At 42.0% G+C, this 12,725-nt stretch overlaps 1 protein-coding gene across 3 annotated transcripts in view; it reads left to right on the forward strand.

The window, feature by feature from the left end:
* LOC116817461 (putative E3 ubiquitin-protein ligase HERC3) overlaps window positions 1-11,939 on the forward strand; it is a 49,688-nt gene extending 37,749 nt beyond the window's left edge. For all 3 annotated transcript variants that reach the window (XM_032767623.2, XM_032767631.2, XM_032767641.1), the window contains 5 exons: window positions 2,348-2,414; window positions 2,632-2,714; window positions 3,583-3,766; window positions 8,319-8,418; window positions 10,075-11,939. In XM_032767623.2, the coding sequence (XP_032623514.1) occupies window positions 2,348-2,414; window positions 2,632-2,714; window positions 3,583-3,766; window positions 8,319-8,418; window positions 10,075-10,289 (649 nt within the window). In that variant the 3' untranslated portion in view covers window positions 10,290-11,939. The remainder of the gene's footprint in view (window positions 1-2,347; window positions 2,415-2,631; window positions 2,715-3,582; window positions 3,767-8,318; window positions 8,419-10,074) is intronic.
* The last annotated feature ends 786 nt before the right edge of the window (window positions 11,940-12,725 follow it).

A 12,725-nucleotide genomic window follows, 5' to 3' on the forward strand; every position in this document is an offset into this window, starting at 1 on the left:
ACACTGTCTCTGTCGACAATAAAGGGAAGGGAAAAGACAAAAGTTTCTCCTAGGGGTGGAAGTGTTTTGTTGCCAAAACTGGGTTTTTTCATGACAAAAATCCCATTGTAGTGTGTACGCTCTTGTTGTTTTGTTGCCAAATGGCAGTTTTGGGTGACAAAACTTGCCATTGTAGGCAAGCCCTAAGACTGTTGTTGGCTATAATTTAGACCTGGCTGAAACAAAGATGCATCTCATCTAATAGTCCCCTGATTGGCGGGTTATATATTTCTGTTGTGATTCCATTTTAACCAACTTAAATGTTTAGTATAACAGAAGTATTTCTCTATGCTGTGATCATGTCAGATCTGAGAAACTAAGCTTTGGCTTCAGAGTAGCAGCCTTGTTAGTCTGTATCCGCAAAAAAAACAGGAGTACTTGTGGTACCTTAGAGACTAACACATTTATTTCAGCATGAGCTTTCATGGGCTACAGCTCATTTCTTTGGATGCATAAAATGGAACACACAGATAGGAGATATTTATACATACAGAGAACATGAAAAGGTGGAAGTATGCATACCAACAGGAAGAGTCCAATCGAGATGAGCTATCAGCAGCAGGAGAAAAAAAACCTTTTAAGTGATAACTGAGATGACCCATAGAAGATGGGAGGACAATTTAACATAGGGAAATAGATTCAATTAGTGTAATGACCCAACCATTCCCAGTCTCTGTTTAAACCTAAGTTAATTGTATCTAATTTGCATATTAATTCAAGTTCAGCAGTCTCTCTTTGGAGTCTGTTTTTGAAGTTTTTTTGTTGCAAAATTGCCACCTTCAAGTCTGTCACTGAGTGGTTAGAGAGGTTGAAGTGTTCTCCCACTGATTTTTGAATGTTATGATTCCTGATGTCAGATTTGTGTCTCTTTATTCTTTTGTGCAGAGACTGTCCAGTTTGGCCAATGTACATGGCAGAGGGGCATTGCTGGCACATGATGGCATATATCACGTTGGTAGATGTGCAGGTGAACGAGCCCCTGATGGCGTGGCTGATGTGATTAGGTCCTATGATGGTGTCACTTGAATCGATATGTGGACAGAGCTGGCATCGGGCTTTGTTGCAAGGATAGGTTCCTGGGTTAGTGTTTATGTTGTATGGTGTGCGGTTGCTGGTGAGTATTTGCTTCAGGTTGGGAGGCTGTCTGTAAACGAGGACTAGCCTGTTTCCCAAGATCTGTGAGAGTGAGGGATCATCTTTCAGGATAGGTTGTAGATCTTTGATGATGCGCTGGAGAGGTTTAGTTGGGGGCTGTAGGTGATGGTTAGTGGCGTTCTGTTATTTTTTTTGTTGGGCCTGTCCTGTAGTAGGTGGCTTCTGGGTACTCTTCTGGCTCTGTCAATCTGTTTTTTCACTTCAGCAGGTGGGTATTGTAGTTTTAAGAATGCTTTGGTTGCATTAGGTTTTGAATAAGAGATTTCAGCTATGTACAGCAGGAAATGGTGGTGGTGATACAGTAAATAGCATTCTTCTCGTCAATTCAATTTTGAACCGATGTCCTGTCATCATAGATGGGGATACTGTGGTGCTTGTTCTAGCTGAGAAGTAAGAGACCAGGATCACAAAGATTGCATGGCAATTTATTTTGTTTGTTTTTTAATAGCATCTCTATTAACTCCAGTGTCTTGGACAAGTTCCAGCTTGATTACTTGCATTCTGCCTACCCAACCTCCTCCCCCTGCTGGTTCACTTCTGATTTCACTAACGTGCACAGCACTTATCACCATGGCAACTAGGTGCTTCACACAAAAATTAAAAAAACAAAGCATGAATGACATCAGTGAACCAGATTACTAAAAAAATCTCCACTTCCTGTCTTAAATTGCTGTGTGGTGCTGCTCTGCACTACAAAATAGTTCTTCTCTACCATCCCCCTGGTCCATGATGGAATTCTCTTTACTCAGTAAACATAGCAGCCACAGGCCTTGATTCTGCACCCACTTACACGTGTGAATAACCGTCAGTGGGACTATTCATGTGTGTGAGGTTATTCGCATACGTAACTGTAGGATGGAGGTCCGAGGTCCCAGCCCTACAATCACCTGGGTGCAAGCTGACGCATACTTCTGCATGGAATTCCTTTAAAGTTGGGGGGGCTCTGCTCAGGCCACATGAAGCTAATTGCTGGATCAGGCCTGAAGTTTATAGACCAGTTGTAGATCAATTTGTGGGTCATTTGGAATGAATGGTGCTAGATAAGGTGTAAGACATAAAATATGTGTATATGTACGGAATTAGAAAATATTTTGCTAACTTGCACTAACAAAATTATTTAGAGTCTGTTTCCGTATTGCTGCTTGTCTGACAGGAATCTTCAAGAAATCCTGGATGAAGACTATGCTGACATCCTTGAGAACATGATGATCGATTTCACAGTAAGCCATTATCATCCTACTTACGGGCCCAGGTCTGCAAACACTTATACACAGAGTAACTTGGTTCATGAGTGGTCCCGCTGAAATCAACACAACTGATCATATAAATTAAGTCCTCACCTTGATAAGTGTTTGCAGTATCAGGCTCTGTGGAAAGAATACAAATGGGCGTGTGTAGCCAGCATTCTGTTTTTTACTTTGCCTTTGACTGTTGTAGATAATGAAGGAACAAGGAGAATCTATAGTTTCCATCGAACTTAAAGAAAATGGTGCAGACATTCCAGTCACAAAGCATAACAGGTAGTTCTCTCTCTCTCTCTCTCTCTCATACACACACACTTTTCTTTAAGCATCTCGTGTTTTAGTTTCTGTCTTGGAAGAGGTATAGATTTATATATATATTGGTTTTAAACTGTAAGATTTTTTTCATGAGCGAAATGTTTGTTACATAGGACAGAACGATAGTTGGAAGTAAAAGTCCTTACAGTGTATCAGGGATAACCTCAACACAAGGGTAACTGGGAGATGATAGTCTTTGGTCTGTGTTATGCAGAAGATCAGAAATGGTCCCGACTGGGCTTAAAATCTCTGAATCTGAAACCTTATTTAAGCCCTATATATAATATTTTAAATGGGTAGATGGTCTAGAGCTACCATTCCAGGGAATTATTCCTATCACAAATAAAAAGAAGACTCAAACTGAGTTAAACGTGTGTAAATCCAGAATAATTCTGTTGACTTCAATGGGAGTTACTCTGGATTTATACCACTGTAAAACAGCAGAATATGGACCAAGGATCTGTGTTCATAAATGTGCAAAGAGCACAAAATAAAGAATACCTACCATGGCTTACTCTGGGGCCCTTGGCTACTACTAGAATATAAATAATTAATAAGAATTACCTTATAATGTATAAAAATAGCATGGAAAATGCATTCATGGGGGTAACTGAATTGACAGTCATTTATCGTGGCCATTATTGTTTGTTTATGTACACAAGTAATCCTACTGAACTCAGTGGGATGGCTACACATGTGCACAAAGTTTCTTGCATGTGTTGGATTAAGGCCACATTCAGGAATGAACTATTGCAGATTTCCCCTTTAAAATCTCACTCTGTTTTACTAAAAGCAAGAAATCAATAGCATTCGGTTGATATTTCTGCAGGAAAGAATACGTCGATGCATACGTGAATTATGTGTTCAATGAATCGGTAAAGAAGCCGTTTGAGGATTTCAGGAGTGGGTTTTTAAGAGGCTGTCCAGCTAAAAAGTGGAAGCTCTTCCTTCCTATCGAGTTCCTGACTGTTTTCCGTGGACATACAAAATATGACTGGAAGCTGCTGGAAGAGGTAATGCAGTCCAGCAGAGCATGCGCCTGCTTTACTTGCTGAATATAGGTTCTCTGTCTTTGTTCTTTTGTTGAGTACAAACCTCATGAATGAGGTTCAGAGGCCTGGTAAGAGATGAGGGGTTTTTCATTTAGGGCAGTGGTCCCCAACCTTTTTGTCTGGTGGGCACCAGATGAAGGACCATGGTGGCGGTGGAGCATCCGCCGAAATGTCACCGAATTTCTGCGGCATTTCGGCGGCGATGCCTCTTGATGATGTCGCTTGTCGGCGGCAAGCGGCGTCATCAAGAGGTGTCGCCGCTGAAATGCCGCAGAAATTTGGTGGCATTTTGGCGGATGCTCCACCACTGGCCAGGACGCAGGCGCATTTTGGGGACCTCTGACTTAGGGTGACCAGATGTCCCGATTTTATAGGGACAGTCCTGATTTTTTGGGTCTTTTTCTTATATAGGGGTCTATTACCCCCCACCCCCATCCTGATTTTTCATACTTGCTGTCTGGTCATTCTATTTTCACTTTGGTTCACACCAGTGCCCCAATGTATTGTTCCTAGTGGCTACTAGTCATTTTGGGACTAAACAGGTTGATGATACTCCTTTAAATTCTTTTGGGTTGTGCTGTTATCCTATTTTTAGTGCTCTGTAGCCAAAGAAACATGATCTGGAGGTCCATGCTGCAGCATACAGCACCAAGCATGCTTTGGGCACTCAAAGTAAGACAGTAGAAGAGTGGTGCCTCTGCTGACTATGTGTATGTACAGCACCTAGAAAATTGGGCCCCAGTCATGGCAGGGGTCTCTAGGCATTACTGTCATACAAATACTAATAACAATTTTCAGAGCTGCACCTGTTACACTCTTGTTGGAAATTTGCCCCATATGAAAGAGGCCCCTTTGGTTTTCCTGGTACCACTTCTTAAGATTTAAAAAAAACACACACACAAGAGAAGAATTAGAGATGGGCATAAAGCAATACCTCAGATCTGACCTGAGTCCTTCCCTCCGACCAACTTCAAGCTGCAAAGTGGTCATGTTAGAAATCCATACCCAGATCTGGATCTGAAATGTACTACACTCCCCTTTCTAGAGCTGGTTGAGGCAGACCCTCGCTTAGAATGCCCTGAACTTCTGTGGAAGAGAGAGTGGAAGTGCTGTGCGAAGAGATGCCCCAAAATGGAATCCATCATAGCAAATAAGTCCATTATGGCAATATTAAAATGTAAGACAAACATTTGGTACAGTTTTTCCATTCTATCTTAAAATAAGTATTTAAACAGCTGGGATTACAGGAATCGAATCTTGGAATCGCCTTGTGTCTCCAGAAGAAAGGATTAGAGCCTTTTATCTTTCTTATGAGCCAAAGCCTGAGTCATTCAGGACCAAGTTTTCCCTCAGTTCTACCCGTGTAAGTCAGCCCAATGGCCTAAATTCATCTAGTTCTCTGTTACCCTGCACCTTATATAGTCATTTATACCCATGCTAAGTAGGTGTAAACACTTTCATTGTGATTTGGTGGCACTGTGCCTGGCACCCCATGAAGTACAACCTGGGGGCAATCAGGAAGTAGACCCACTGGAGTTACAAAAAGTGGAAACTAGGTCAAATTACAAAGGATGAAAATAAAAACCCAACACCACAAAAATATAAGGAGAAAATTATAAAGACCAAGGCAAAAAATGAGATTAAACTAGCTTGGGACAGAGAGAGAACAAGAAGAAAGCATTTTACAAGTATATGAGAAGCAAGAGGAAGACCAAGAACAGGCGCATTATTCAACAAGAAGGGAAAGACCGAAATGTTAAATGCTTTTTTTGTTTCAATTTTCACCAAAAAAGTTAGCCACGATTGGATGACTAGCATAGTGAACATCAGTGTAAATGGGGTAGGATCTAAGGCTAACAGAGAAAAAGAACAAATTAAAAATTACTTAGACAAGTTAGATGGTTTCTGGTTGGTAGGGCCTGATGAAATACATGCTATGTTACTTAAACTGGCTGAGGAGATCTGAGACATTAGCAACTGTCTTGGAGAGCTTGTGGAGGATGAGAGAGATCTCAGAGGACTGGAAAAAGGCAAATATAGTACCCATTTATACAAAGGGGAATAAGGACAACCCAGGGAATTATAAACCAGTCATCTTAACTTTGGTACCAGGAAAGATAATGGAGCAAATAATCTATTTGTAAGCACCTAAAACAAAATAAAGGTGATAAGTAACAGTCAACATGGATTTATCAGGTATGAATGATGTCAAACCAACCTAATATCCTTCTTTGAAATGGTAACAAGCCTTGTGGCTGGGGAGAAGCAGCAGATGCAACATATCTCAACTTTAATAAGTCCTCTGATATTCTCTCACATGACTCTATAAACAAACTAGAGAAATATAGCCTAGACAAATCTATTATAAGGTGGTTGCACAACTGGTTGGAAAAGAGTACATGGAGAATAATTATCAGTGGTTCACAATTAAGCTACAAAGGTATATTGAGTGGGGTCCAGCAGGATCTCTCCTGGATCTGGTTCTAATCAATATCTTCATAAATGATTTGGATAATGGCATAGAGCAGCGGTTCTCAACAGGAGGGCGGTGGACCCTGTGGTTAAAACCCAGAGCCCAAGCCACAGCACCTACCACGGGGTTGAAGCCCTGATCCCTGTCTCCGCCCCTGCCCTGCGCAGGGCTGAAGGTGGGAGCAGCAGGGCTGAATGCTAGAGCCCCAATCCCTGGTACTCCCCATGGGGCCGAAGCCCTGAGCCCGTGGGTAGAGTTGGGCGGGCGCAGCAGGGGACACAGGTTGGTGGCGGCAGCTGCTGCTCTGGCTGGTGCCATTGCACAGGTAGCCAAGGCGTTCCCTTGTCTCCTGCTGCTGCAAGAGGTTGAAGCTTCTCCTCAGTTCCCAGTCCCCTTTGCTCACGCAGCCGGTAAGAGCCGTCTGGGCTGGGGGACCTGGCTCCGTGGCTGACAGAGCCCACGGGGAGCAGCTACCACAGGGGAAGCCCTCCTGGCACACAGCCGCTAGCTACACCCTCCCTGCACCCTGAGCTATCCCCCTGTCCGCACACAGCCCCGAGCTACTCCCGTCCGCACACAGCCCTGAGCTATACCTCCCTGCACCCTGAGCTACGCCACTATCCACACACAGCCCTGAGCTATCCCCTGTCCGCACACAGCCCCTAGCTACACCTCCCTGTACCCAGAGCTACTTCCTGTCCACACACAGCCCTAAGCTACCCCATCTGCACAGAGCCCCTAGCTATACCTCCCTGCACCCTGAGCTACCCCCCAACCCCTAGCTACCTCTCTGCACCTTGAGCTACCCCAGTCCACACACAGCCACTAGCTACCCCCTGCCTGCACCCTGAGCTACCTACTAATACATCCCAGAATGATGATCAATTTTTTGCAACAGTGGTACACTGTTGAGTCATTGAGTTTCATCCTGAGCTACCTCCCTGCCCGCACACAACCCCAGCTACCCCTCTCCCTGCACCCTGTGCTACCCCCTGTCCACACATAGCCCCTAGCTACCCCCTCCCTGCACTCAGCTATTTTCAAACTTTTTGACCTGAGCACCCACTTTTGAGTTATAATTTTTGCTTGCACACCCACCCCCTCCCCCCCTGAACCCAGACAGGCAGGTAGCACTGCTGAGGTGAGTCAGGTGGTGGAGGTGGCACTCCCTTCCTGGACCCCACCATGGGGAGCTGTCTCAACCCCCACTGGCCCCAGCCCACCCAAAATAGAAGACAAACTACATTTATGCCTGAGCCCCACAGTCCAGAGCCCCAAGTCCTTCCCTCCCCCAGTTGGGCCCTGGAGTTTTTGTAGCATGTTGTGGGGGCTTAGAGAGAACACTTATGAAGTTTGTGCATGATGTCAACTGGGGAGGAGTTGCAAGCACTTTGGAAAACAGGATTAGAATGCAACATGATCTTTTGGAGAAATCTGAAATAAATAGGATGAAACTCAGTGAGTCAACAGCGTACCATTGTTGCAAAAAAGTGATCATCATTCTGGGATGTATTAGTAGGAGTGTTGTAAGCACACCATGAGAAGCACTGAGAAGGCCTCAACTGGAGTATTTTGTCCAGTTCTGCGTAGTGGGCACCACACTTCAGTAAGGATGTGGACAAATTGGAGAAAGTCCAGAGGAGAGCAACAAAATGACCTCTGAGGGAAGACTGAAAAAATTGGGTTTGTTTAGTCTGGAGACGAGAAGATTAATGGGGGACATAACAGTCTTCAAGTATGTAAAAGGTTGTTACAAAGAGGAGGGTAATAAATTGTTTTTCTTAGCCACAGAGGACAGGACAAGAAGTAATGGGCTTAAACTGCAGCAGGGGAAAATTAAGTTAGCCGTTAGGAAAAACTTCCTGTCAGGATAGTTAAGCACTGTAACAAATTACCTAGGCAGGCTGTGTAATGTCCATTATTGAAGGATTTTAACAACAGGTTAGACAAATACCTGTCAAGAATGGTTTAGGTAATACTTACCAAGGTGTCTTCCAGTCTAGATTAACTGGGCAGGGCTGTTTTTATTCTCTTTGACAGAATACAAAGTACAAAGATTACAAAAAGTCTGATCAAACCATCAAGAATTTTTGGACTGTGTTTCATGAACTCCCAGAAGAAAAGAAGAAGAATTTTCTTGGTAATAAAACAGGCACTTTAAATAATGCACTAAATATTATTCCACCTAAGGCTAATATATAGCCAGTGGAGGTTATGGGTCATGAATCAGCATGCAGCTGAGGCATGAGGTATTTGTTTAGCTTCACAGCAATTACCTCATGAGAGTATTTGACTAAATGGAAGAATATCTATTTCTCAATTCTTCATCAGTGTAACCCCATTGACTTCAATGGGATATAAATGAAAGAATGTGACACTGGATACTAGTAGAATAATGAGCTACAACCACAGCAAGAAATCAGGTAGTTCTGCTGGAAATATTTTAGAAGTCTTTGTTAGTGGTTAGAGCAGAGGACTAGGAGTCAAGACTTCCCCCCCCAGCTCCCTCTTTGATTGGATTAACTGATTTCTTAGTACAGCGGGGGTGCAGATTTCTGTTAAAATATTTTTTCCAACAGAAAATGCCATTTTTCCAGGCAAAACTTATTTTTTGCTGATACTCTTTGATTTTCCAGGAAAATCTAAACAAAATGTTTTGGCTCAGGTAGATCAAATTGAACATTTTGATGTTTTTAAATGAATCAAAAGGTTTTGTTTCAGGTCAGTTCAGCATGAATCTCTGCTCAACTGAGCAGCTCTAGAGCATTATGGAATATGTAGTTCAGTTGCCCCATGCCCCCATTTTCTTTTTTGGGCAACTACTTCCTGGCTGGACTCCATTTCCCATGATGCACCATAATGGGTCAATGAGTGGGGAGACTGTGATGCATCATGGGAGATGCAGTCCAGCCAGGGAACCCCGTCCATAGAGGAGAATGGGGGTATTATGCACCAGCACTACAACTCCCATGAGGTGTTGTGACAGCTCGGGAAGGCCCCAGATTAATGTTGAACCAAGTCAAAATTGAACCTTTTACTTTGGTTCACCAAACCAAAATGAAATGTTTCAAATTTGAGAGTGCTGAAACATTTAATTTTGATTGAAAATGTTGAACAAAATGTGTAACTGAAATGTTTATGAATTTTCCACCCATGAAAAAAATTGAAATTTGGACTTATTTTCCTGATTTGGGATGACAACAAATGTCAAAATATCAGAAATTCCCCACAGGACAGAAATTCTACTAGATCTACTAATTAATCTCTCTCTCCAAGGTATTTCAAGACATCTATCACCACAGTACCTTAGTGCAGGATAACCATAGATAGCAATTCCTATGTGTCTTTTTGTATTTAATTTTATAAATGTTGAGGTGAAGTTGTGGCACAGCTCAGAAGGAGGGGGCACAAAAGAGATGGCTTGGTCAGGGACTAAGAAGAGTCCTTAATTATGTGAGTGGTCCTTACTGACACAAGTAGTCCCTGCTTTATCCAAGAAGGTTGCTGGATCAGGTTTGTAGTTTTTAAACACAGAAAGCCTAGCCTAGCGTTTCTAACTTAAAATATCTTTTTGATTAAAAAAGAAAAGAAGAGATCATGCTCATTATAAGTCAGCAAGTAAAAGGATTCAAAATACTCAAGTACGCTAAGTGCAAAACAAAAAACACAGAATAGCTTATACAATTACCTGTATATTTACTTTGTTATTCTCTGCCCCCAACCCCACTCTCCAATAATATTATCTTAATATGTTTTCTGTCTATATCTTGTTGACTTTTTTTTTTCCTCCCCTCAGCTTTTCTGACAGGAACGGATCGAATCCCTGCCGAAGGCATGAGACATTTTCAATTCACTATTGCAGACTTTAAAAAAGAAAACCCAGACCTTTTCCATCCTATTGCCAATACCTGCTATCACATCTTGGTGCTCCCGAGATACAGCAATGAAGAGATCCTTCAGGAAAAGTTCCTGAATGCCTTAGAGTTTTATGAAAAATTTAGTCTATCATAAATTGTGGCCAAGAAACAATTTAAAAAACATTTTTCATGTCTTACTTGCAATAGTCTTCTATTGTTAGCTCTTGTGGGAGGAGAAGCCACCAAATCCTGTTTTTTATTTATACTGCACCTTAAAAACATTCAGATTCATTCATCCATTGGGATTGCACTTTAACAAAGGAGGCGATTCTCAGGCCTGCAAAGTACCTAACATTGTAGAACAGGTTTGTAAAAAGACACTGAACTAAATAGCCAAATGCAACATTGACTAAACAAAAATGTTTTATTGTTATTGGTTAAATTACTTTTTTCCCTGCATAATCTCTTACAATGGTTATAAAATATGTGTGTGTGTGTGTGTAATATATATATATACTGAGTGTGTGTGTATATATATATATATATATATATATATATATATATGTGTGTGTGTGTGTATAGAGAGAGAGATTGATTTTGTGATATGACAGGTGTATATATACTGCATAGGAATTTCAAAGGTACCTATTGGAGTTAAATGCACAGTTCTCCTGGAATTTCGTTTGGATTTGGGTTCAGCAAAAAAGAGGTTAATCAGATGCTGGTAGGAGGGGTTGGTAAAGACAGTGATGACTAACTCTACAGTGTTCTTATTGGGCCTGATTACTCGGCAAAATAAGTCACTATCTTTGCCAGTTGCAGAAGCCTGAATTGTGTTCACATGGTGACCTCAAGAAGCAAGTCAACAACTATATTATTAACAAATAAGAATTAACACTTCTCCTATAGGTTTCCCAATGCATCCTGTCTTAACTGTGTCTTTTTTTGTTAGGCCTGTAAGGTCTTTGGGGCAGAGATTCTCCATACTTTGTATCTTGTATAGAACCAAGCATGCTGTCAATGCATTCTTAGTAGTAGTCATGCCAAGGGGAGAGGAGGATGAAATTTCCACTGATCAGATATACTAGTGATGAGTTCTCTAGCCTTACCCACTACCTAAGGGGGCTTGAACCTGCAAATTCATACTTAACTGAGCAGTCCATACTCTGACAACCACTGCCTTTGACTCCCCTAAGTAAGAGTTTTCAGGATCAGGACCTAACATGGCAAATATTTTATATTCTGTCAGTCATTTCCAGGCTTCGCTAAAAGCTGTATTTTTAAAACATTAATGCAAGGGCCTTGCATTCCCAACAAGCTGTAAACTTATTATTTTACTGTAAGTAGCTTTTTAAAGAGGGTATGTGGTGTCCTAAGCAAATAGATTTCATTTTCAAAAGCATGATGTTTTTTTAAATAAATGTCTCTGCTACCGTAAGTTAAACTCTTAGGATCCAACTCCATGTGAGTGGATCTATGCAGGCTTCCTGGTGGGCCCTGGGAGATGCCTGTACTTTGTACAGTTAAGGCCCAACACTGATAACATTATGCAGGGTTGTAAACACTGCAGACTATTCTTCTGTATTCTTCTGTATAGTTTGTTTCTTCTAAAAAGCATATAAATATTGCATCTTTTTCACTGTCCGACAACAATGCTCATTGCTTACCCTGCGTACCATATGTTTGTTACACATTGTTGAATATGTCAGTGGGCAGGTAGCTAAAGCAAGTTTCATATGTAAGAAAGTGTTTTACTGGCCCTTTTGCCAAATGTGTTGAAATAAATGACGATAGTCTTTCATAAGTACAGCTGACAGTGTTTTTCTTTGTTGTACAGCTGCCGGTGGACTGTTGTGTTTCCTTGAGTTTCTCTCTTCATAAAGCCCATTTTGAGAAGCGGTTACAATAGGAAGTGAAGGCTGAGCTGAGTGTTTAAGTCCATTATGTGCAGCATAATTATGTTTCTAATCCAATTTCATATTACATTAGTAAGCCAGGTCAAGGCCATTGCTGTGTGGTGAGATATTTGCTTTATACTCGTATATAAATCTAGGACAAACATTAGATACAGTATTCTTCACTACCTGTCCTAAACTGTTCTGTGTTGCTGCTGTGTGCTGCACGGACCCTATGTTTTGATCCAGAGGCAGCTGTATTTCAGTGATAAGTGAGGTGATTCCTGTAGAAGTCTGGCCCCACACTCCCTTTCCTTCTGTCAGTGCAGAGGAAACTAAACTCTTGGATCTGAACAGGGTCACAGGGGGAGCACCAGCTCTACCCATGGCTCCAGATTCCCACAGAAACTTCTCTGTGGGCCGGGCAGGCCTGGCTATTCTCTTTGGCATCCTGCTCCTTCCTCCTAAAAGTGTAGGCCAAAGCAAAGCAAGTGCCATATGTTGTGATGCCTCCTCCCACACATACACAGGACTTTCAGAGAAGAGCAGCAGCTGAAGTCTCTGGCTCTGTGGCCACGTCTACACTACGGGATAATATCGAATTAGCTAAAATCGGTTTTATAAAACTGATATTATAAATTCGATTTCATGCGGCCACACTAGGCACAGTCATTCGGCGTTGTGCGTCCATGGTC

Source organism: Chelonoidis abingdonii, chromosome 5 (assembly GCF_003597395.2).
Source record: "Chelonoidis abingdonii isolate Lonesome George chromosome 5, CheloAbing_2.0, whole genome shotgun sequence".
Classification (NCBI taxonomy): domain Eukaryota; kingdom Metazoa; phylum Chordata; order Testudines; family Testudinidae; genus Chelonoidis; species Chelonoidis abingdonii.